The following is a 26448-nucleotide window of genomic DNA, read 5'->3' as shown; positions in this document are numbered from 1 at the left end:
GATAACCATTGAAACGTGTCCAAACTTTATGTGGTCAAAACAAAATGATATTTAGTAACAGTGATTTGGCTCAGGGCTTCTGTTGTCGGCTTCACAGCGTGTGGCAGAGACTGAATGCATGAGTCTCACACCAAATGCATGTAAACTGGCAGTCCTGCTTGTCTGACTTTTATCCTGAACTCCATTTCCAGGAAATGTTTGAAGCTAGAAACACTGGACCGTTTCAATCGGATTTGTAGTTTATCGCTGCTTCAAACCAAAGGAGGGAGAGATGTGGAGTTGGAGGGGCAAAGAGAGTGGGAGAGAGACACTGAAATGGTGGGAGGCACATGCAAGCACTGCTGTCACCTTGGCAACAAACCCTCTCCTCTCTTTCGAACGTTGAAAAATAGACAGGAGCAAATTAAAGGACCAAAAACAAACAAGATTGAAAATGAATCCACTCACTGTGCAGTTATGACAACAATGGCAATCGCATGTCAGCATGAAGCCGTTTCCCTGCATGAGCCAGTACAGCACTGAGCTCACTGCTGACTGTGCCCCCCCCACACACACACACATACACACAGGATGTGCTACTCTGAGGCAAAGCACTCTGAACTCACTGGCCCCATTTTCCCCCTCCTCCTCCTCGCTTATCTGGTCCCTCCCTTTCTCCCTCCCTTCCCTGTGTGCTCTGTGTTCATTCCCTCCTCCCTCCCTGGCAGGATCCAGAGTGAATACTTGGGAGAGTGCAGCTCTTCTAATGTGGGCTAGATAGGCTGTGACAGAGAGCGTAAGGCAACTCTAGCCAGCAGATAAGTGAAGGAATATTCTCCCCTTTGGGAGAGGGCAGCTGAGGGCACCAGACAATGCTGAAGCATCGTTATGAATAAGTCAAGGAATAAGACTCTAACTCCATCATATAGACTCCATCTTTGAGTCTATATTGAGACGTGTCCCCAGTTTGGAGACAAATTAATGATCTCAATTTGTTCAACAGCAAATCTGCAAGATATCTGTAGTCTATTCTGGTGATTAGCTATTGAACCCATGGCAAGAAGGTAATTACCATTAGACATAGAGCTAGTTATTTATGACCCTAGTTCTAGACTGTACCAACACTTTGACACTTGGCCCATGTCTCTCTGTAGCCTCACTTAGACCTGTGAGCACTCCTCTGGCTCTGTGAAGTAATATTCACCATCTGACAGCTCAGCATTCCTTTGGGCCTCTGGCTCAGGCTGACGTAATCTGCCCTAGAGAAACCCACATGACCCGTTTCCCTCCCCTCCCCCACAGACACATTCCCCAGGCCTGGGAGATGGGGACATGTAAACTTGGCAAGGCGACAGCACTGGAGGCCTTCAAGGCCACGGATGGGGAGGTAGAGGGGGAGCAGATGGGGGAAAGAGGCAGCAGAGAGGCTAAGGGGGGGATGTAGGCTGAAATGTGGGGAGAAGAGGGGGAGGCAGGGAGCAGAGGCCACAGGGAGCCAGCAGGAGAGGAGGAGGAGCAAGTGGACGCAAGGTGGCCTGGTTCAGAACCAGCGCTCCATGTACACCAGATGAATGCTGGCTCATTACTCTAACCAAGGTAATGAACCAAGCAGCTATACTGAGGAATGAAATGGCGCCTCAGTGTTGCCGTGCACAAGTTTAGTTAAAAAAAAAAAAGAAAAGAAAAGAAAAGAAAAATAATAAATGCCAGCTCATCCTCTACCTTCTGAAATACAAACAAACTGACAAGAAGAGATTCTGACAGTCTCAAGAAATATTTTTGGTTTGCAAGCAACTAGCTAAAAATGATTTCCAAGCATGCTGTAAAAGTGCAAATATCCACCCCAGTCATGGTTCTGAAATTTGATCAAAAGGTATCCAAAAAGCAAGATATTTCCAATTGTATATAGCCAAGAATGCAAAGTTTAATTTTAATTTTCCTGCTGTTGACATGGGGAGTCAAAGACAGTAAACAGTTTCTCAGTTGTTGTAAGAGAACTCAATGTCAAGGTGTGAAGATTCAGCTTGATCTTAATTTTCAAATAAAATCAAGCTTCATCAAAGAACTGCAACTGTGTTGTTGTTTCTGTTGTTAACTGAGAGTTGTGGACTCAGATACACGAGAATACCCTAATACTTGGCACTACATATAAGCGCATATGTTGGACTGCTTGTTTTAGACACTAAATCAACTACTCCCTTTTTCCACAGTTAAAAATCAAAAGCAGGTGAATGTCTTTGGATGTTTCACAGTTTTGCATTTTACGTAATTAGACTGATTTGACAGATGATCCACCCCACCCCTCCTGCTCCTTCTCCACTGCTGTTCTCTCCGCCCAGCGCACCACAGTTTTTAACTACTTGGGTCAGCGGACTCGAACTCGAGCTGGGGGCGTCGGGCCCACTTTAAGTACACACTGCTTAATTAAAAACATAGATGATTGCAGGAAATAATTTTCTCAACTGCTGTAAACCATGATGAAGTTTGATTGTGCCCAGTTATAGAGGCATGACGTGTCTGACGCCTGGCTGACTGACCTGAATTGTACTCGATGCGCACAGCACCATGGGAATAACCATTCGAACACAGCAGGACTCGTGAGCCATTTTGCGATAATCAGGTCTATAGTAGCTTGGTGCTAGAAAGCTACCAAAACTAGACAGTCATGCTCGGTCAGCAGCAGCAATGTCCTACTCCCTATCAGTTAGACAGATGGAGCTCAGTGCACATGATTTAGTCCCAAGATGGCTTCTAGTCTGATTAAAAGCACACATACAACAGTAAAACCCTCTAGAGCGATGATTGTCAACTGGCGGCCCGCACAATATTAATGAATTCAGGAAATGTGCAAAGGAAAAAAATGCATTCCAGTATTTAGGATATCTAGCATTTTTGTTCATCCTCTATTGAAGCAACACCAAAACAACTGAGATGGAAATAATTTTATTACAAATGATTTACAGATCCCAAATATGTGTGGTTGACCCGTAGGTTCTGAAGATATTATAAATCCACCTGTCAGCTTAGTATTCGTTACCTGCGAGTAGCCAAACAACCTGATGCCGGAGTCAGGCCTACCTCGCTCATAAAGCTGCACTTGCTTCACTGGTTGATCACTGAATAGCAGCAGCACATGGCAGGTGAAGCTGAAACTGATTCCACTCTTATGAATGGACTGCGGCTTGTGCCACATCTTTATGCAAGCATGGCGACAAACTCATAGCATTTCATTTTATTTTTTCCACATCTAAAAGACAGTCTGGCTTTTGTTTGCCTGAAAAAACATTCAAAAGGCTTTTCTTTCTGCAAGTGTTTTCTACCAATCAAGACACTTTATAATACCATCAATACTCGTTCAAGCTGATTAATATTTCCGGCCAACTGGGCCTGCAATCTGCAAATATCTCTCCGTAATTACATATTTTAACCATCACTCCACTGTGACTGCCTCCTTGGCAGAGGTCAGTATCTAGATATTATCATGGATTTGTCATGTTCTTTAGGAGTCTGCTCACACTGATATAGGCTACTAAAAATAACATTAATTTTGTACGAAAGTGAAAATATTACACAACAATTAATAATTAGGCTAATTAGGCCTAAATAAATTTACATTCTGTTATTTGAAAGGTCAGTGGTCTACATTGTCTGCAGAAATATTCTGGCCATTGAATTAATGTAGGTGATGACCCCTGCTCTAGAGAAACTAAGCCAAGGTAGGTAATGGGCCTACCTTCTCAGTCCTGCCTGGGCCTCGGCTGAGGGGGGCTGCTCTGGCCTGGACAAGAAGACAGAGCACCTAACGCAGTCAATATCAACCAATGCTACAAATACCTTGTTCTACTGAATAATCAAAATGTGTTACTAAGGGAAATTCTCAGTTAGTTTTACTTGCACCACAAAGTGGTCAAAGCATAGGGTCGGCTACAGAACAGCACCCCTGGAGCAGCCTGGGATTCAGAGCTTGCAGCACAGGAGGGTCAGCATGGCTTTATTCAGACAGGTGGCACAAATCTGATTTTTGGCCTATCTTGAGCTGAATGACTTTTCTGCATAGCAGAAGCTGCAGGAAGCTACATGAAATCGTTGACATGCAATTGTTGACATGCAACTCAGTTTGAACTGGCAGATCAGCTTCATGTAGGATTTTTATTTTATCTCATCATATCCCACACAACATGCCTTGACATTCAATACTAAGTCTAACAGACTGCAGAGCATCTAAAACTTCTCCCTCTGCATCTTGAAGCTGTAAAGCCACCTGTCTTCATCAAATGTTCCCAACAGATCCCTCGCTTTACTGTGATACCAGCTGTGACAGCAGCAACAAACAAGGTACATGACAACGTTCTCCATTGTCATATGTTGATGACTATTTTCAGTGCCATGACTGGATATGCATGCACGCAGACCAACAGAATAATCCACAGCAAAACCTCCATTTTGCTTTTGAATGTGTTTTGTAAACAAAACAACTGTGGGCACTTGTCAACAAAGGTTTGCCTTCATTGTTTATATGAAAATCAGTGTGGACATGCCCAAGTGTGGACTGCTCAAGTAAAGTTTGAACAGGTAGCCTTGAAGACTAATATCAGATTTTCCCTGCAATTCAAACAAAGCCAATGGGACCTTCAGTTACAGGGCAGTCTTCCTATATGCTACCTCTGTTTTCCTGGCAAACATGGCTATCTCCAAGCTGACCTCCAAAGTCACTATCAACATGACTAAATCTAGGTCAAAGTCCACAGCTGATCCTAACTTCTAAACCTCTCAATCTTATTAGATTAGGATCAAACTCTTAAAAAAAAAAAAAAAAAAAAAAAAAAAAAAACCTGTCATGCAAAGACTTATGGTGGCTGTGGTTTCAACATGGTGAGCCAGCATATCCATCTATGGAGACTACGGCGTGTATTCTAAAACAAGGCATAAGGATCTAAGTTTGGGTTAACGACAAGGCCTGGTGCCTGGACTTGGAAAAACCACAGGGCCACTGAAAGGCCAGAGTGGTGGAAAAGCCCCAGCGGGGACTGAAATCCTTTTCTAAGGCCAACATTAACCTCATTCCACTGAGGACAGTTCAACCCGGGACACGACCACTCTGACCCCAATGCTGTGTGTGGGTTTTATGTATGTGGACATGTGTACGGAAATGTGTGTCTTCACTGTATGTCTGTTGACACATGAAATTGTGAGAGGCTCTCCCATTGCCAAAAGCCAAGACTTTTCAGTAAGTGCAATATCTAACACATAATGAATCCCCCTCAAGAGACAAGTGACTGCAGTTGCACCGCGGCACAAAGCTCCTCTTCCCTGGTTTCTCCTTCCCAAAGCAATCAACCACATATGTACGACATCATAAATCAAGCATCTCAACCTCAAATCAACACCTGAGAATCTAGGCTTTACTATTAATAACAGATAAACAATTAACAAAAAAGAAAAAAAAAACAACAACAACACATGTATTAACTAAGAAACAAACATTTTCACGAGTTCAGTGCTGCAAAATGCCAAAATATGATGTCAATGTTCAAACTATGAAGAATAAAATGGGCGGATCAGCATTAACACAAATCCTCGTGAAATTGGCTGACTATAACTGCAACAGTGAAATAAAAAGGTACTTACCATTGAAATGCGTTGTAATGGAAGTAAACCATGCCAAGGCCATATAAAAAGGCAGCGTTCTGTAATTTAAAAAGAAAAAAAAGAAATTTGTTATGAACAGCAGCATAGACATTCCTCTGAACATCGCAGGGTTACAAGCTGAAAACTAAATTCCTAAAAAACTGAAGTCACTGTTGGAAATGTCAAAGCGCAGAAATCTAAATTGCTGTGCAAAAAGCCAGGCATTACCAATAAGACCGGTTTACAGCTCACACAGTGTGTGGCTTATTTTTTAAAAAGAATAGTTGCAACCTATATTATATTCAACCATTTTAGATTATGTTCACTATTCAATGACAGCACACAGCACAAAATAATTATTTCATTCCATACACTATTGGATGCCTAATAATTCTGACAAAAAGTAGTCCATGCAAAATTGTGTATTCACATAAAAAAGCATTTTCTGTTAAAAGGTTTGAGTCCACCCCTTCACCCCTATGGTGCATAACTCATTTGGAAATTGAGCTCTTCACATACACATGGGCATGAGGGGCCCTTGCTCAGGGGCACTTGAGCAGCTTTGGGCATCACCAGCACCAGTCAGAGATCGGACCACAAACCCTTCAGTTACTGGAAGATTTCTCTAACCAAGCTTCCAACCTTCTAATCATGTCTGCACAGTATAAATGTGTTGAGGCTAGCCTTATCTTAGAAACAGCAGCCATCTATCTGGTTATTTAGTGTTAGTCTCACTCCTGAGATTACATATCAAGGTGTGAAATGGGTAAATGGCCATGCATCAGCACAAGAGTTTCACGATGTTGACCTCCGTGTGAGGAAATCACAAATGGTTGTGACAAACAGACACGTCGCTCAGTGTCTACAAGCAAGCCTTGTGGTTCAACACAGGTGTAGGCTGAGTGATCTGATTTGGTTTGGAAAGATTCAGTTTCATTTCAAAATGTGTAGTAATTATCGGAGTGAAAACTCAAACTGAGTCAAAACTGAAAACCACTGACATGTCTCTGACATCTCTTAACCACTGAACCTCCCACTACTGCCCTATACACACACACACACACACACACACACACACACACACACACACACGAACCAACATGATCACCTGCATGCACACACGCTGAAAAATCTTCTGAAGTAACAGTAAGTAACAAAGTTTAATGTAAATTCACTAAATCGCTTATACACAGACAAACTATGAGAAAAGAAGAGACGATTATTTAGACTACAGGCTCTGGTCTCATCATTTCACATATTAACAAGAGTTATGCTGAAAGGCAGGGGTAACTCCTGGGTGTGTATGGTGTATGGCTTAAGGGAGAAATCTTCTTTAGATCAAAGCCTGGAAAGTGCTGAGAGCAGCCTCTGCATCATTTAGCGATGACAGTGTAGACAAGGGCACAGAGAGAGGTGGAGGTCTGTGGCAGCCACAGAGAAAAACGCAAACACTGAAAAGGGAATAAAAGGTAGCTACGACGCTTGACTGGCTTAGGAAAGAGAGAAATGTATGGAGAGAAAAGAAATCAATATGAATAATGGAAAAGAGTAGAGAGCAAAACAAAAACCTGTGGGTAGCACCAGCGGTAGAGAATCTGGGTTTGATAAACACTGTGGTGAGAAATGAATGTCAAACAAAAAGATGCGTCCGACCACCTGTCAGTCTATCCTACGTATAAATAGGATGGCCCTAATTTACCTACAGAGCCTCTGACCCAGTTATTAACGTTAATCAACCGGTGCTCCAGGCTCAACTTGAGTTTTAAAAGGTTCATTACAGAATAATTATTTCTGATAAAGCGCTCTGAATTATTTACTCCCTTAAATTACTTTGTTGTGAATCTTTGAGATGTGTTAATCATCGATGCACCAGTGCTGCTACAAATAAGGTAATGCAACACTAGACGGTGCAGGGCTCCGCTTAAAGTGGCGTGCAACTGAGCGCCTTTACAAAAATGCATGTAAATCAGCCTGCACTTCATTGTAGAGCCCTGCCAAACATGGAAGTGTAACCGAGCTCTTAAGTGTGTGGCCTTCACACTGGATTTAGCACGAGAAACAAGTGGGAAGGTTTCATAAATCAAATATATATCCCGCTGATCACTTCACTGTTTTAATTTGCAGTGGTTTTCTGCAAGAATATGATTAATCGCAACCGGCGAGGGACCGAGTAAGAAGTGAAAGTAAGTCACATACGCAGAAGCGCTGTACCACTACAAAGCCCAAGCCTAAACTGGATACAGAAGATGTAACTCAGACACAATTATGTAAGCTAGGCAAAGCACAAAACAGTATAATAATGGAGGCTGTGTACACACTAAACCAGATAAATCTGAAAATGAATCTTTTTTTCTGTTTTGACATTGGGTTGACAATAACCTGGGCCTCAAAAGTGGATAGATTTTAATATGCCACTCTTGTGTTGTAGTGTGGATGGGAAAAAAAAGAAAAGGTCAGGTGATCATACTCAGGATTGTTAGTTAGGTAACTGTTCATTAGACTTGACTGTCTGTCCAATCAAATAAGTCTGGTTTGCCTTTGTCCATTTTACTTCTTGATGTTGACATCCTGTTAGCTTTTCATGCTTTTCGCTAAGTTACCACTGCTGTCCAACAACTGAGTGGATCTGTGTTTCAACTACAAATGATCAGAATGGCCACAAAAAAAAAAAAAGTCTAAATGCTCTGAGAAAAGCCGCTGGATGCAGCACTTTTTCTCAAGAAGACTGCATGTCACCGCATACACTTTTTCCTCAGGGAACAGTTGAAAAAAAAAAAAAAAAAAACACTGGTGCTCGGACAAAAAACAACAACAACAAAAAAAACACTATATGGACACAAGCCCTTAGCCAGCCAGATTCACCAGCTAGAGTCCAGCCAATTCGATCAACGCCTCCTGGCCTGGTTACCCCAACCTGGTCAATAAAAATCCTGCCTTAGGGCTCAAAACTCAGGCTTGTTAGATCGCAGCTGCAGCAAAGTAAACTCTGCCCTGCTCTATTATCCAGCTCATGGACTTCACACTCTCACTTCACTGTGAGAGCTGTATTCCCGGAGAGCCCAAAGCTGTCAGGCCCGGTCACTATCATACTCCAGGCACCTCTCCTTAATGGGCCCTCGACAACAAGGCAACACCATACCGAACCAGCCCATCCACCCACATTGGGAGCAAGGAGAGGACAGGCTAGACAACCCCCTCTTCTCATTTCTCAGTTTGCACCTCCTCATCTCCTCTCCTCCTGTCTCTTCTTTGTGTCTCAGTCCCCGCCCACGGGTGATGTGAGCTGAGGAGGTGTGGCAGAAACGCAAGGAGAGAGGAGCCCAGGCAACAGGCATTTAATAAATGACACATCCTTGGCCACTTGAGCCTCATTTTAATGTGTCGTCAATTACTTATGATGTATTGGACATCTGCAAGTTATTATGGTCACTTCTTCTAACAAATTATGTTGTCATACAAAATCTGAGATTCTCTCGCAATAAATCATCCCATATACCAACTGCACTTCTTTTCTTTCCATTCCACTTTGTTGTGAAGCACAACAGGTTTTTAAAAAGTGTTGTCTAAATAAACGTTATCATGATGATGTAGATCTGTCTGAAAGTCTTCAGACTTATGACCTGGTATACTGCATTGAAGAAATAGTCTATTGTGCGTAAATAGTTTCACATTATTACAATGGCACAGGCACAGCAAATGCATGTCGTGCCAGATAGAGACAAATAACCTGATGCAGAAAATTAACAAAGTAAATTTGGAGTGTCAAGCTACAAAGTCGAACTTAAATGTGCAAGCAGGGCAGCGCCCTTCCACAGTTGTTGGTCTGTCGTCAGAAATTACAGACAAGGTACATAAAAAAAAAAAAACTACACCCAAAGCAACATGGTGAAACAAGTGGCAGGTAGACAATCCATGTTTTTATTCACTTAACAGCTGTTTTATAGCCTACCTGCAGTTCATTTCGCATTTGGCCCATCAGCTCTGATAGTTCAGCTGCATTCAGAAAAACTACACAGGACATTTTTTCTATTGGAAAACTGAGGGGTCGGGCCAGTGTTGGGATTAAAACATAGGGTGCTGTGCTGGACCAGATTCTGGTCAGATAGGGCTTTGATGTTAGGGCTGGTTAAAATCTCTAAAGAATAACACTTTGATCTTTGCAAAACACTATTAAACTTTCATCTTTGCAAATCACTATTAAACATCAGCCCCGGAATGATATAAAATAAATAAATGTAACTTATATGTCAGGAGAAACTTTAAAAATGGACTTTAAAAACAAACTTTATCTGGCATTCAGAATACGTTGTGAATACGTTTTTAAACAAATTCTGAAGTGGGAGGAGAATAACAGCCTATGTCACTCATTCAGGCAAAACTTCCACATAGGATACACCTGTGTATCCTCGCTCACAGCTCCTCCTGAAAACCTGCTCTCTGCTCCAAGTGCATCATAAGGAACAGAGACATCCTTAAAGATGGCACGCTGAGGTCTATTTCCAAGTCACAGGCAGAACGCAGAGGAGAAACCAGATGAGGTGGCACAAGAGAGAAATGAGAAGAGGCCAACATCATATCATGGCTGATTGGACAGTTTAACTCCAGGATGGGAGCAGGAACTGGAGGTAATGTAAACTGTGGCGTTGTCTCCACAAATAATGGTGAACCACTGCTATTTCCACACTCTAAAATCACATGCACAGTCCTTTGCAACAAAGTTCAGTGGGAATAACTGATGCTACCAGTCGAGCATCAACATGAGCACCACAGCATCACTGAACACCATCTAAGCATATTGCATTCGTTGTTAAAAGTATTTTGAGCCATTTAAGTTTATTTCTTGCTTTCAATTGTACTCTAGACGAAAATAGTACCAATTTATTTATATATGTATATATTTTTTCATTATATGCTATGCTTCACTATGTTTATGTTGCGTTTATCAAAATATATCTGTGCTTATTTTGAACCTGGGTCTTGTTTTCCTACATTTTCAGTCCTTTTGTCCCTTACTTCACCCTAGAGCTTTACAATGCACACCCGCTGGGCCAACACAAACTCCCAACAGTCAAATGCAAAATGTGAATAAAACACACCCTTTCAAAGTAATGGCACTTAGACTGCAGTTACAAATCTTTGTTTTTTGAAACAATTATCATACAACATTTCAGTTTTAATAGTCCATTTGATTATTTTTGGCTTCGCTCACACACTTCTTTGTTTATGCTGCTGTCTGCCATTCTGCCATGTTCACGTCATATCAAAGCAGCAGATGAACAGGATTTTGTTGCATCAGCTTCAAAGTGTTCACAGAATTCGTGGGAATACCAATACAAATGATAAGTCTAAGTTTCTGTATGGTGGCTATCACTGTTCAGGCTAACAACCCACTTCTTCTATTTGTTACAAAACAAACTGTTGTTTGTAGACAGACACAAAATACATTACTTCCACATTTTTCCGAGGAGAGACCTACCCAACATCATGAACTGGTAACAGGTTGAATCACTACTGTGTTAAAGTCAATCAGAGGCTGCAACCTGGGTGACCCTGCATCATAACCAGAGGGAAAAGGGACAATTCCCCTTTTGAGATACGTTGAGTATCAAAATTTATCATTGGGTAAGACCAAGCTGTTCAATGAGTGCATAAAGTTGGTAATGAGATACAACAGAAAACACTGACTTTTGAAAATCCCACACGTGGAACTGTCATATCCTGCGTAGCAGTGGTGAAGGCGAGTTTATCCTTATAAAATGTTCAATCATGTTTCTGGTGTGTAGACTCTCGATTAAAAGGGAACTAATGTATCCCAGTTTACTCTACCACTGAATAGGCAGTAGGGGAAAATAGGAAGCTGCTAATCCACCTGAAAGAATTGCATTAGTCTGGGTTTCCCTGGACAGTTTGAGTATCAGGGGTGAAACTAGCCGGTATGGGCCGGTACTCTGTACCACTAAAAGATTCAGTGCCAGTACACCAGGAAGAGGAAGAGGGAACGGCCAAAACCCACATGCAACCTGTCACGATTATATTTCCACCAAGAGCACACAACTGCTAACTAGGTCTGGGCGATAAAATCGATTTTATGAATCAATTTTATGGGTAAGGATGATTTTTTTAAAATGAAAATCGTTTGTCTCTTTAATTTCCTCCACTGCCGCTCCCCTTGGGCTCCCATGGTTCATAGTGGCCTCAGCAGGCTCCGCCCTCCCCTGCATTTACGTCCCACAGAGATATACCCACATACACAACAACGACATGGCAGCAAGCAGAGAACACTTCATTCCCAAAAAAGGCACGGTCTCATCAGCCGTTTGGAACTGGTTCGGTTTTGTGGCATCAGACCTCGAACAAACTACAGTCCGCTGCAAAGTTTGTTTAGAGGATTTTGCAGCTAAAGGCAGCAGCACGACCAATTTATTTCAACATCTCAAACAGAGGCCTGCAGTGGAGTAGTTGTTCACTAAGAGATGCACAAGACCGCAGCAGCCCACAAACATCCGCTAAAAAAAAGAAAACGCCAAAATTAGTGGAATCAATTTTGCCTTGTACCCAATATGACAAGAAAGGGGCACGGTGGAAAGCTATTACAGATGCAGTCGCATTTCATATCACTACAGATATAGTGCCCACATAGAGCAGAAAAGCCGGGCTTTATCCACATGCTATAAACTTTCGACCCTAGGTTTGTGCTACCAAGTTGAAAGTATTTTAGTGAAGTTGCTCTGCCTCTTCTATACAAGTGTGCATCTTCAAAGATCGCTAGGGAACTGGAGATGGTGCCTTTTTACTCCACTACAGCAGACATATGTGCCAGTCGGAAAAGAAGGGGAATAATCGATTAAAATCGTAACTTGAGTTTGGTATGAAAAAAATTTGAGATTTTATTTCCGTTTAGTTTTAGTTTTAGTTTTACTCGATCATATCACCCACTACTGCTAATGTCAGAGCGTCAAAATAACAGACTTCTGTTGGAGAATGGCATTTGATTAAACTGTTCATCGGTTGATGAATTTAGCTGCAATTTTCTTCTAATTTAATAAAAAATAAACAATTACGATTTTGAATGTTGTGTCAGCATTCACTAATTATTCTGTGGCACTTGAAATATTTAAATAAATTATTTGCTATACATGATATCAAGTGCTTCTAATTTCTTCGCCATACAAGCTTTAAAAACTGAATGTGTGTTCAGGGGTAATGCATGAAGCTGGGGCAGAGGGAGAACAACATGAAGCAATGAAGGTTGGGGTAGTATACCCCTTTGCCATTACATGGTACGAGCTCTATGTGCTTTTTTTTTCTCCATTAGGCAAACATTTTGGACAGTATCTGGTTCAGGATACTATTTTTAGAACCAGTTCTGTTGAGGTTTCCAGTTGAGCTAAGCAGATACTGAAAGGTGATGCTGCTGACCTCTGATTGGTCAGATAAAAACTGAACAGTGAAGCCCTACAGGTTGCTGCTTACAATGAGGAAATACCAAAGCCAGACTTGCAAAACTTGTGTCATAGTTGATAATCTATCCATGCAGAAAAATCTTTTTCAATGAATCTCTTAGTTACATCAATATTGCTCATACGAGTCAGCAATTTTGATTTTTTTTTTTTTTTTTAATAAATCTCTTATGTGGGGCTCTGGTAGAGAAGGGAGGGAAAACTAGTCAACATGCCTACAACCGACTAGCAGGGCTTCACCATGAGGAAGCACTATCTGCAATGGAAACCGAAATCCAGGAAAGTGTGTAGTAAAGTAAAGCAGCAAGAACTTTCACTTTCTACTTTCACCCCTGTTTAGTATGCCATTCTCCAGCCTCTGTTGCAGAGGCTTGATGATTGCCATGAGTGCCATGATTAAAATTCTGGAGGCGACACTAAATGCTTAAAATAATTTTATGGAGTGAAAATAGTCCTATTTAAAGATATTAAAGACCAGAACAACATATCACCAATTGGGGACTGTATCAGAATGCAAAACAAACATTTTTTTTTTTTTTTTTAAATTGATCAAACTGACCCGTAATTTTGATAATATAGTAACAATGATCAAAATTGTCTTGGTCATGATCATGCAACCCAAACTATAATGCATAATGAAATCTGCATACCGACACAAACATTTATACCAAAGCACCGCAAACCACATCTAATTTTGTTGTACAGTAGGGCTGTACGATATGATGATGTATATCATGCGATGGTAGGAAGACATCTATCATTCAATGTTTTGCTCCACTGTTTATTTCCTCTCGTCACAAATCAACTTGTTCCGGTAATTTATTTCGGAAGTATATTTTCTGTAGTTTGGATGGTGCTTAGCGTTCCTCTGAATGGCACGCATAAGAGCAGGCAACATAAACTAAGTGCATAACATATGTAATTACACAGCTTTTGTTACATCCTGTGTGGAAGTGTTGCCACAGCTACGCTGTAATGGTGGACACGGTGTGAGTTATTGTTCTGAGTGTCACACTCTGCCGAACACTAAAGTCTGGAAAGCTGTGTCATTTTATTAACTCTGCAATAATGAAGCTCAGATATAAAAGGAGAAGTCATGGCTGCATTCACTGAAACAAAATGTTCACTCCAAAGCAATGTCTTGATTTATTTCTCGTCGTGAATTTAGTGACACCGTGCAGTCTGTAGAATCTGGAGATGAGCTAGCCACATCACAACAGATACGTAAACCTCCTGCAGTTCAAGCCGGTTAACGAGACATGAAAACTGGCATCACGTTGTCTTCATCAACCACAGACCTGCGCGATCTCGCATTGCCCAACATGCAGGTACAGTACAGATGTGCAGTAAGCCCCAGCAGCAGCAGGAAGCTCAGACGGCAGCCTCTGCAGGAGCTACACACACACCTGTGGTGCAGCTATGGCTGTGTTTTGACAGAAAAGTAAATGGCCTGCGCAACTGACTGAAGAAATGTCGCTCTGTATGGCGCATTCACAACTCTACTGTTGCCCGGGAAAAAACTGTGCTAGCATCAAGAAGCATGTACAGATCGCCGATAGACTCCTTTCATCATTACATTTCTATTTTTCATGTTTTATATTTTGTTTACTGTTGAAATCATGTAATTCACTAAAAACAGGCTATATTGTGATGTAAATCGTTACTGGGATATGAAATAACTTATACTGGGATCTGAGATTTAGGTCAACTCGCAAACCTCTATTATGCAGTAACACTGCACATGTGATATGAACTCACCTTCCAGTAGTCCGACTGTAAACTGTAGTACCTCTGGTATGCAGATAATGCTGAGAAAATTGACAAACACAGGGAGATAGTGAATAGTTAGTCACATTGCAAAACACTAAATACTTAAATCAGCTGTGCTTCAACCATTCCCTGTAGTGTTATTCCCAAGTGTCAACGGTAATGGTCTTTTTTGCTTTCTAGGCAACCATAAAACATTTAATGAGGAAAGGATAGTTCTGTGCCTGCAGGATATACCCAAATTAACCAGGAAAAACAGAGATGACAGAAAAATCAACAGAAGAGCATGTCAAATGATAATAGAGCGAAACAAAGAACATCACACAGTGACAGAAAACAACAAAAGAAACAAGCAGCAAGAGACAGAGAGCAAGACTCTCACCTTTTGGATAGTCCTCCAGTAGGAGGTTGAAGTGGCCTAGCTGACAGAAGATCTCTGGGTCCACTTTTCCCTCTGCTTTCAGGATGAGAGCATCATAGCAGCTAACAGCCTGGAAAGAAGAGCAATGGCAGTGCAAAATTAGAGGAAAGTTACACATCTGCAATGCAGAATACCCAGGTCAAGGAAAGGGAAAATATCACGCATTTTAAACAAAACAAAAAAAAAAATATGGGGTTTGTTACATAGCAAGTGACCCTTCTGCACAAAACCTTTCAAAAAAATGTCAAAACAATTCCATGTGTTAGGCTAATTAAAATGCCTGAATTTGACCTTAAATCACATACTCTTTATGCGCCAAACAGGAAGTAATGAGTAGTTGGCTCTGCTCTGAACAATGCACTGGAACAGTTCAGACCGTCCTTGTAACTGGATTTTGCTTTTTGCTTTTTTTAAACCTAGGATTACTCGTTAAACTAACTTGTGTCACTGAAACGTGGCATTTTCTCAGATGTTCCATTTCAGAGGTCTCTTATTACATCTAAGCTATGAACATAAGACCAATCCAAAAGATCGTGATTTATTGGTAATTATCATATTACAAAGGTTTAGCTTACGCTGAGGTCAGAAATGCCTGATGAAATGCTGATTAACCTATATAAATTAATTTCAAGTCTCAGACGGTACTAGGATTAAACGTCAGTGAAAATTTGGTGAGAGATCCCTATTTGGCTGTCATTCACACCAGATCTGCAGGTTCCCATGTAAATCTTTTAATGTTTTCTACACCACTCTGAAATGTTGCTCTAGAACATCACTATATTCCCAACTATCCATAATTTCTAAGGTGGCTTGCCATTTCGTTTGTGTCTCCTTGTAGCACAGGTTCAGAGTGTTTAGCTCAATAAACAGCGGAGACTATGAATAACTTGTTGTATGTCACATGCGTGTTGAAAGCACAGACACCGTAGTTTTCCACCCATGAAAACAGGGCTTTTCAGAAATGTTCTCCAAACTGCACACATTTGAAAACCCTGGTCTGGCATTATAGTGTGCACCAGGGAAAAGTCGCACTGTCATGTGATTTAAAATGCAGTCTAGTGTTGACCGTGAACCAAACTTTAAGAATTTTGGAGCATTTCACTCTGAAGTCTCTAGTGTGGTGTGGTGTGGTTTCAATACCAAAACACTGTTATTTTTTTAATTTGCCTGGCTTAGTGTGCACATGGCCTACAGTTTGTGTCAGACCTGATGACGCGGCTGACTCATGCCCTATCAATGCACTGTTTTACCAGCCTTCCATGGCCGTTTTGCATGGGACAATCTCCATGCCCAACATGGTAGTCCTATCCGCATTTAAATAACAGCTAAACAAATTAATCTGAGAGCCCATACTGTGACCATTAACAGCCGAACAGAAGGAGTGTGTGTGTGTCTGTGTGCAAACATAGATGAAAGGACATGATAGCTTCAACAAGAAATTAATGCTGCAACTAAAATGTCATAATGCTAAAACCACAGAATAAAGATATGTTTCTGAAAGCCAAGTGTGCCGGCAGCCTATTGTGTTTATAGCCTGTGAAGCTGAGAGCAGAATCAGTACAACAGAGGGTAATTTTGTGTTGACTGGAGAATCACCTTCAGTGTTCGCTAATATTGCCATGCTTCATCATTACTCACACTGATTCGAATGAACATCAACTGTTTTGAAATCAAATTATTCACCACAAAAATTGTCATGAAGCTAAAAACTCGAAGCACAGCAGGGCTGGGTAAAATTAGGCAAGGACTGGGTGTTTTCTCAACTGTACCATGCCATAATTAATGTGAGGCTATCTAGTATGCTTTTACATTGTTTTCTGCACTAATCATGCTGGTAAGATAGCAAAACAGGATAACAGCTGTACTAATGTCATATGCATGTGACAAGTAAAGCACACAACTGCTCCATCTTCCAGAGGACCAAAGCAATCAGATTGTGCACTATAACCGTAGTAGCTCCGGTTCAAGTACAATGTGTTTTTTTTTTTGCAATGGAAACATTAACAGATCAGATCCTTTTTTGGAAAGATTTCACATTAACATGGGGTCATGTTTAATAGTCTAATGAGCACCACCCCTCCACTGGAACTGCAATACTGTATCCCATTGCAACATTTTCAGAATCCTCCATAGCCATGTGGCGTAATTTACATCAGACTTTGACTGTGCATGTATTTAATGGTGAGTAGCAAAAATGATATATACCAAAGATAAAAGATTTGTATTATTCTATTATTATTTGTATTATTCTCATGCAGAACAATATGATCGGGGATTCTGGGCAAGAAAAGCTTTAGTTACAAGTTGGACCTCAGTTCTCAGCATGGAGGAGATCTATACATGGTGTTAAAAATAAAAGTTATGTATACATGATTCTTTGCTGTCTAATTATGGAGCACATTGAGTAGAGCGCGCGCACGCGCACACACACACACACACACACACACACACACACACACACACACACACACACACACCATTTTCTCTCATTAGGCATATAGCAAATAAAAAAAAGCTTGCATGATTAAACACATTTTGTAGGTGCTGGCATCATGCCAACAGCTGCACTCCCCCCCTTCCAATTTTATTAATTTGTTCCACAGAGGTTAGCACAGGCACTGTGCGGGGCACCCGGCAGACACCAGTGTGATTCAGCAAACAAAACTATACATAGTGACACTCTTCCTCCAGTTATCAAATCTACAGAGACAATATTAAAATGAATATTTTTTGTGTTGGGCCACTACATCTAAATTTGTTTGTACAGCGTCTGATACCGAACTATTACTCCCCCTTCCTCCACACTTTAACATGGTAGAGTCCAGAGAGAGGATGTAATGGGAACTTAGGTTAAATTTGCATGTATTGTACCTTGAGCATAACAAATTGTTTAATGTGATATAGGCCTTAAGGATGAGTAGCTGTCACGGATAAAAAGATCGCACCAACAAATCTGTAGATTTATCGCATAAAAAAAGGACAGGCCTGCCCGCCGCCAAGCAGCACTCAGAGTGTGAAGGGCAACAACAAGAAATAGTCAAAAGGACAACTGGCCAGAACTGAAAGCAGGGCCAGGCCTGGTCTGAAAGTACGCCCTAACAAAACAATGAAATAGGCTAACCCTACAACAAGAAAGCGAGAAGCCACATGTTGATGACACAGATGAAGCTCAGGCAGCGTAATGTTAGTCTTGCATGGACTGGATGAACATGGTTGCTTCTGTCTGCACAGACAACTGTCCCATTCAATGAGACAGTAACATTACCAGGTCTCTACTTTCATTTATTGTTTTTGTTTGAAAAATAAAAAAACACCCAGCATTACAGCTTCATCGTGATATATTTCTTTGCGCAGGCTGATTAGCCTAGCTGTAGCTGCTAGCTAGCAAGCGTTTGCTGGGTATTTTTCCTCCCCACACCGCCATCTTGGGCCGAGCTAAGCAGCCATTATTTTGCAACCTAAAATTAACAACGTCAACTTGTTCGTCACTCGACAATATCGTACGGTTTTGAATCACTAGTATGATACATGCGAGTTTGGTCATGGAGAAAAAACGCCGGATAGTTAGCCGCCACATGCTACCGAAGTGGGCTGACGCACAGCCCAAACTCTGGCCATCGTTATTGTCGCCGAGGATGGGACAGATGGCTTGGTGGGATACAAACACTTCTGACAATTTACCGTGTCTCATTTTGAAATATATCGGCGAAATGTGTACGTGGGCCGTTCCGGTGCATCTTATCTCACTTTTGCAAGAAATTTACGGCCACACGGTGCATTAGTAACCCTCCTCGCCGAGCAGTCGTAATAGTTTACAATGGCTGCTGGACTGTTGAGCAGATGAAACACGCAGAATTGTAACCAACATGTTTGTGCATCACGCAAACGCCTTGTTGGAAATTGCGTGCTACATTGTTGCAAACACGTCCACTCCCGTCGACACATTGTTAACACGTAACATGTTACCTCTCCTCTCAGCACCCGGCGCCACCATCGCATTTCGCAGGGTGGAGATTCATATCGCCTTGCAGTTTTACTATAGGAATATGCCTGGCGGTTCATCCTGCCTGATTTTTACGGATAAATATTACACAGAGGTATTCGCGTTATTCAATTCAAGGAGTGCACGGTGGTGTAAATGTTACTTGGCGAGATGCGATGTATGCATCGATTACGTCCATAATTAAAAAAGCTGTCTTTACAGTTTCAGCAATTTGACTGATTCAGCATGAAAGTTGGGGAAATTGGTGCTTGTGTAAGTCGTGGCCAACCGTATAGCTAGGATGGCGTTGTGAGGTCTGTACCACTTATTTCAGGTGGGATATGCACAAATCAGAGGAGATAACGGAGAGAGGCAACTCTGATCCTATTCTGTGGCATACCTTTAACAGCAAGGCCTTCGTTCTGGCGCCATCTTCATGAAGCCTCTGAAATCCAAACAGTGAACTGCAAGTAGAGGACAGACAACACAGGCGGTTCCGTATTACTTGGGGGCATTCGTATTTATTTTTTTCAAACTGCGCGAAAAAACACACAAACGTTCAAAAAAAGAAGCAGAGAAGACTGTTCACATTACAGAGGGCCTAACCTGTCAATTGCGGCCAAGCTGTCTCTCTCTTGCGCTGTTAGCTTTGGAAAGTCCTCTTCGATTTCATTCGCTTTTCCCGACGCCATTTTCTTTTCCTCATCACCAGCAGCGCCGAGACTCCGAGCAGCAGCAGAGGCAGCGGCGGTGAGCGACACTCCGCACGATTTCATGGAAAGGAAACGGGGAAACCAACGGGGCTGAGCAACTCCGCCGAAATGCAATAACAACGAAAGTGCAGCACCTTATCCAGGACTAAAACGGGGCGTAGCGTAATTGTTGCCAAATCCTCAAGGAAATGATCCCTTCAAGTTATCTTCCACACACCTCATTGTACATCAAAACACAGCGTGTATTCCAGTGCCAAATTATGCATGAAGTTGATGTAATGTTGGGTTTTACGACAGAGTGTTATTTCATAATATCGCAAACTTCCCCAACCATCAGCTCAAAGTTGTTGTAATTGTGTCACATAGGCAAACGCACGCCGCCACCGTCGGCACGCCCTCCGCTCGCCCCAGCCAATCGCCGTCCGGCGTGTGTAGTCACGTGAGGGTCTTGACTAGGGGTGTCACACGCACGCGCACGGACATGAGGACGCACACATCTATTGGGCTGGCAAGACCTCCGATTGGTTCCCAACGCTGTATTATGATTACGTAACTGTGATTTGGAGCAGCCCATTGGTCAAAACAGCTGTCATTTTACTGTGTTTGTCTATGGGGGGGCTGTCAAGGATGCTACAACGTTGCAACATTGCACTCACTTTTTATTGACTGCTACTTGACAGCTTATCCGCAAGATAGGTGGTCAAAATGTTGGACTATTCTGTTTTTGCAATCCGCGCAGTATCAAGTATTTTTACGGGCTTTGGCTCTGTTATTTTTTCACCCTTTTGCCCTTTTTTGGCTTACCCACTAAACACAAATCATGTTTATGATGAAGCTGCGGACTGTATTATCAAGTTGTTTCCATACACTGCTTCCAACAGTAAATTCATATGCAAAAGCCTGACATGATTTTGTGATTGATGTGTCTGAGCAGCCTCATTTGAATTTCCATCATACCGGAATAAATATACTATCAACAAAGTAAAGGGTAAGAGGCTGGCCTGGTGGGAGATGGCCTTAATCTAGCTGTTGTTCAAGTCTGATTTTTCAAACATGAAAGGGGACTCGTGGAAGACTAGAGGTCAATTTGTAGTTTGATTGTAATACCACAAGCCCCACTGAAAAAGATTGCAGGGCTGTAAATCTGCCAGCGCTGTCAGACCATCAAAGACTGATGGAAAACTGTCATCCCACCTGCACCTGAGGGGATGAAATATTAGACATATGAAGGAACAAATCAAGTTCCAGATGTAACTGAATAAGCACAACACGGTGGTTATCAAAGCAAGTTGAAGTCAGGACTTTTAGGTCCACAGTGTCCATCAGAGTCATTTACATTCCTATTCAGGGTGAAGTAAAAAGGCTGGGAAAAAGTAATGAGCTCTTCAGAATATCTCTAGTCCTTGAATTCCATCAGTTATTTGCATTTTGCCAGAACAAAAAGAACAGGAACAGAGATGAAAGAGAATTGAAATGCATTGAAATAAAAGAGGCTATATTAAGGTTTTAAAAAAGCATTTTTCTCCCTACCTGGGTCATTTATAATAATCAAGAGCACATTTAGAGGATATATCAGATATATTGAAGAAACAATGGCCTGAACTTGACATTAACTGTTACTTGAAAGTAAGACTTTCTCATGCATTATACACAGTGCAAAGACTGGAGGAAGTTGGATGTTGTGTATTGTGCTCATACAGGTATGTATTATTCTCACTAGTCAGTGAGTCAGTCTCATATTACTGCAGCTGTAGAGAGGTAGCTAAGGTTTGTAAAGGTAGCTCAATCCATTTTATACTATCTATTATTTCATTTTTAGGGGGAGGGATTGTGTCACATTTTGTCCTCCAACCCTCTGTTCTGTTTGTATTTGTCTCTTATTTGTCTGAGATAGTCTTTGCTTGTTATGAAATATAATTCACATTTTTCTCATAAATGTTGTTTTCAACAGCACCTCTCGCTGCATTATTGTAGCATCAATGAAAGTGGAAGGTCAACAAATAAGAAAAAGTATTTTCACAAATTTTGTGATAAATCTTGTTTTCAGAAGAAAGGTTACCACACATTGGAAATACACTTTTTAATATAACCAACTGCTTCAGAATGAATCAATACCAGTATATTTTCTCCACCATTCCACCCTTAATAGTAATAGATTTAGTTTCAAAATCCTTTACTAGAAAAAGCCGCAAATGAAAAGTCGATGGACTTCAAATGCCAGGATGAATAATTTGAACAATTCCTGTTTGGTTTCTGCCCCTGCTGCAGTGCAAAGACAGCTAAATGTTACCAAAGATCTCTTTGTGGTCTGTTGTGTTTTAATTCCCCTGAATTGGACTCCTGTGTTTGTAATTCTAGCATGACTGTTTTGTGGTTCGTTTCCACTCAATCCGATATACAGTTCTCTGTATGCACATATAACTTAGTGGAGTCCCTCAGGGGTCTATTCTAGGTCCCCTTTCCCCCCAGCTTATGTCATGGAATTGGAGTAGAACAGACTTTCCTAATCAAATCAACACAGAAGGGATGGTAAAAGCAGCAGCTATTTTTATGTGAATTGTTTCCATTGCAAAGAACTGTGGCCACTGGACCAGGATAACTGCCACAGATGTTGCCAGACATACAATAATTATGGTATTTGTATAGTAATTTTGCCCTTTTTTAAGATCAATAATGCCAAAAAAGTGGCCAACTGTATGGGAATCTCACAATTTTTCAGAAGTAATGTCTAAATTAACTTCATTTCCTAGCTGTTGATTCTGGTTCAGTTTTTCTTTTTAACATTCACAAGCAGTGTTAAAGAAATCTGACCCTAGATCTGTGCTTAGAGGGAAACATTCCCAAAACCATATCTGTCTAGTATCCAGCCAATCCTTGTTGCTGCATGATGTGTGTACATCCACAGGAGTGAGAGCACATCACTCCACACAACATAATCTGTGTCAGCAAATGAATCACAACATACAGTATCTCTCAGATCTCAAGAAAGTGTGGCACACTTTATTGCCATATGTGTGAGCTGAAAAGGCAATTTTTGTCAATTTCATTTGAACTAGCCAAATAACCACCGCAAATATTTCCATTACCATTCTACTCCATTCAAGCTTTAGAAGGTTTACATGCTCCCACTTCATAGCATTAATCATTATTCATAAGCATGGATTTCTTTTAATTGATTTGCTGATGACATTTAACCTTACTCATCTGTAAAACCAATTAAGGGCATGCAGTTTAAATCTGGCAGCATAGATAGGTACATACATACATACATACATGCATACATACATACATAAACTACTGTGATTATGACACCTAAACATTCTGCAGACGTATTACATGTTCATGTGAACCACTGCTGTGTTTTAGCGTGTCCCATTACAAAGTGAGACAAATTAGACAAGGGCAAGCTCCTGATGCTCCTTTGAAACCGAGTCAATTGCCCCAGCAGGCATTTTGGTAACAAAACAAAGTACCACAGAGAGCATGGAGGAGAAGGAAAAATGTCCCCTAAATGTAGGCAATCTAGATAAGTTTAATAATATATTGTACATATGCAAGCATTTATAGAAAATCTGTCAGACTAAAACTGATGGGTTTTTAAGCTTTAACATGTGTGTGTCATTGCTAGAATATCGAATTGGCAAAATGTTAAAGAAAGTGGTTTGAAATGTAAATGCATCATACTACATGAACTGGCTGTAATTCAAATGACTATAATATGCCTATTTAATTAGGAGAAAGTGAAAAAAAATAGATGTGGATTTGCCACATTTTGGCAGAACAGTTGTGTAGCCTACATGGAGAGATATTGGACTGTTTGATGCTTGTGACGTCATAAAAAAAAAAAAAAAACAGTAAATCAAAGTATAAAAGTTTATGTAAAATTAACACATAACCTCTCAAGTAGAAAAATTCATTTTGCAATTGAACTAGTCCTTTAAATTACACCTGCTATGCTGGTCATTTATATTGATGGTTTAATATATGAAACCAGTCTACAAAACTAGTAATGAAATTCATGATACACTGAGGGGTGCATACCAGAGCTGCTGCAATTAGTGCCAAGATTCTTATTAAAGGTCTCATAAACATGTGACTTGAAAAACATACTTTTACACCTCTAGTGGTCAAATAGGAAAGTATCAGGTGCTGTGGAGATTCTGTGTAAAATTATGCTTTGTGAATGACTAAAATCCCCAGTTGTGGGATGAATTTATTGACATGTATAATATAATATAAGCCAGGGAGTATTTCCTCAGGACATAGCTAATGATAAATTATATGTTTTGTTTTTGAATAAAAGCTATTTTTCTGTGAATAACGGTCATGTGGAATATTGGTCATTTTACAAAAGCAGACTTCCAGGCGTCATGGCTCAGAGGTGGAGCAGTGGTCTGGAAATCGGAAAGTTCCTGGTTCAATCCTTGGCTTCTCCAGAGTGTGTCCAAGTGTCCTTGAGCAAGACGCTGAAGCCAAAACTGCTCCTGATGGGCAGCTTGGCACTTTGAATGGTACCCTCTGCCATCTGTGTGGGAATGTGAGGCAAACATTGTAAAGCACTTTGAGCGGTCAGTAGACTAGAAAAGCACTATAGAAATGCATTCCATTTACCATATTGAGCAACTTAGGAAAAATGAGGAGGCTCATCTTTTTAAGTTTTGCAAGACAGAATACACACTTTGGCACTTTGAGAAGGAGATAATAAAGCAATGCACAAAAAGCAATATATGTGCTCCCGCTAACACACTGATCTCCTCCCATTTCTCTATTTTGTGCATCTTTCTGTCCTCACATCTCCATGCTACCCCTGTGAGGAGGACGAGGAGACATGAGGAGATGTGTGTGAGTGTGTGTTTGTGAAAATGTTGGTTAATGGTTGCACAAAATTTTAACAGAATGAGAGTCAAATTACTTAAATACAGCTTTTTCTTTTTTCTTTAGGGATGTGTGTTATTTTCATACTTACAAAAGTGATAGCCACCTATTTATTATTAAACAGCAGGAGACAAATGCCTGTCTGTTACAGATACACACCTCCCTAATAAATTTTGTAATAACTCTCTTTTCCCAGTTTTCACACATCTTGTTTAATTATAAAGGTTTGAAATTTCTGCATGATGTAGAATATTGTGAATAAAATAGAATGATTTGATTTTTAAAATGGAAATTCCTATACAGACCTAACACTTATTTTTATCAGAATGATAAAAATAAGTGTTAGGTCCTTTTTCTATATTTCCTTTTTCTATGGTCCACATCCACAGTTTTCATAGCTTCCTACTGAATGTGATGCTACCGATCTGTCACTTGATCAAGAAAATCCAGGCAGAGGGCAGGGTCTCTGCAGATAAATACACCAACACACATTTCTAGTGGTTCAGAAATAATGACTGAGTGGGATTATTTTTGTATGAGTCTATATAATGTTTTGTTTTACTCATTGTGACTTAAACAAAAAGCACAAACTTTATTCTTTGCTGAGGCTGATGTCTTCCTCGGAGCATTGAGCTCTGTCTCTCAGTGTTGTATAATATCATGGCCTCTGTATTGTTTCCATATTGCATCAAAAGGTTGTTGGCAATACCCAGAGATTCACTGGGCACAGACCCTGCTGTCCTCGGCCCTGGGTAAAATGTGGCCACAGTTTCATTAGTTTGAGAGCTTGAGATCATGAAATAAGTCAATTACAATTTTGTGAGCTTCATTTTTCATGGGCATGATTTAGTACATTGTGCGCATGAAAAAAATCGTTGGCCTCTCCAAGGGTCTGTAAGGGTGGATTTTTTTCCCCCATAAAATTACATTTTATTCTAGTTTATATTTTGACAAAAGCAACTGTCTTGCTACTGTCAGTCAAAATATTTTGTGGTCATTCTTTTGTTTTGCTGATCTGGTGACTCATATGTGCAATTATTTCCCTGGGCAAACTGACTTTTTTCTGTGTACAAATAGAAAAAAGTTCTCTTGCCAGCAATTAGTGCAAAATGTAGCTGCCAAGCTTTTTTACCAGGGCAAACTGGAATGACCACATCACTCCAGTTACTCTGGCTTCCTGGGCAGACCAAAACTGATTTTAAAGTCTTAACCACCTTCAAAGCAATGCATGGTTTGGCACCAGATTATACTGCAGATCTTTAACACCAACTGAGCAAAAGCACAGCCTTACAGCAACAGACAAAGCTCTATGAACCATTCCTAACTAAAGCTAAAAACTGGTGACCAGCCTTTTGGCCAATAGTTTCTCTAATATCCTGACAGTAAGCTTTAGATTCGAAGATTATTATTATTATTATTATTATAAGTTACTTTTACAAAAAAAAAAAAAAAATTAAATCAATTTCATAATCGTATTATTATCGTATTATTACTATTATCGTATTATTATGTCAAACCCTTCTTGTGGTCTATAAATCTAGTTTGTGTAGTTATAATTATATACATATTATAATGTATTTCTTTAAGGTATGGAAGTGTGCTGCATGTTAGGAGTACTGTTAT

The 26448-nt window shown here is 40.6% G+C and overlaps 1 protein-coding gene across 3 annotated transcripts in view; it reads right to left on the bottom strand.

The window, feature by feature from the left end:
- Window positions 1–20335, bottom strand: part of kdm6a (lysine (K)-specific demethylase 6A) — a 46668-nt gene extending 26333 nt beyond the window's left edge. The window contains exons 1-6 of one of the 3 annotated variants that reach the window (XM_030080276.1): window positions 19844–20335; window positions 19638–19701; window positions 15217–15325; window positions 14826–14875; window positions 5608–5666; window positions 3713–3757 (exon numbers count right to left, since the gene is read on the bottom strand). In XM_030080276.1, the coding sequence (XP_029936136.1) occupies window positions 3713–3757; window positions 5608–5666; window positions 14826–14875; window positions 15217–15325; window positions 19638–19701; window positions 19844–20013 (497 nt within the window). In that variant the 5' untranslated portion in view covers window positions 20014–20335. Of the gene's footprint in view, window positions 1–447; window positions 513–3712; window positions 3758–5607; window positions 5667–14825; window positions 14876–15216; window positions 15326–19637; window positions 19702–19843 lie in introns of those variants that run through there. The other 2 variants (XM_030080277.1, XM_030080278.1) reach the window with 2 other exon arrangements.
- Window positions 20336–26448: the final 6113 nt, after the last annotated feature.

The sequence above is a fragment of the Myripristis murdjan genome, chromosome 21 (assembly GCF_902150065.1).
Source record: "Myripristis murdjan chromosome 21, fMyrMur1.1, whole genome shotgun sequence".
Lineage (NCBI taxonomy): Eukaryota > Metazoa > Chordata > Actinopteri > Holocentriformes > Holocentridae > Myripristis > Myripristis murdjan.
Note: the sequence above shows the minus strand (reverse complement) of the source record. Positions and strands in the feature narration are given on the sequence as shown.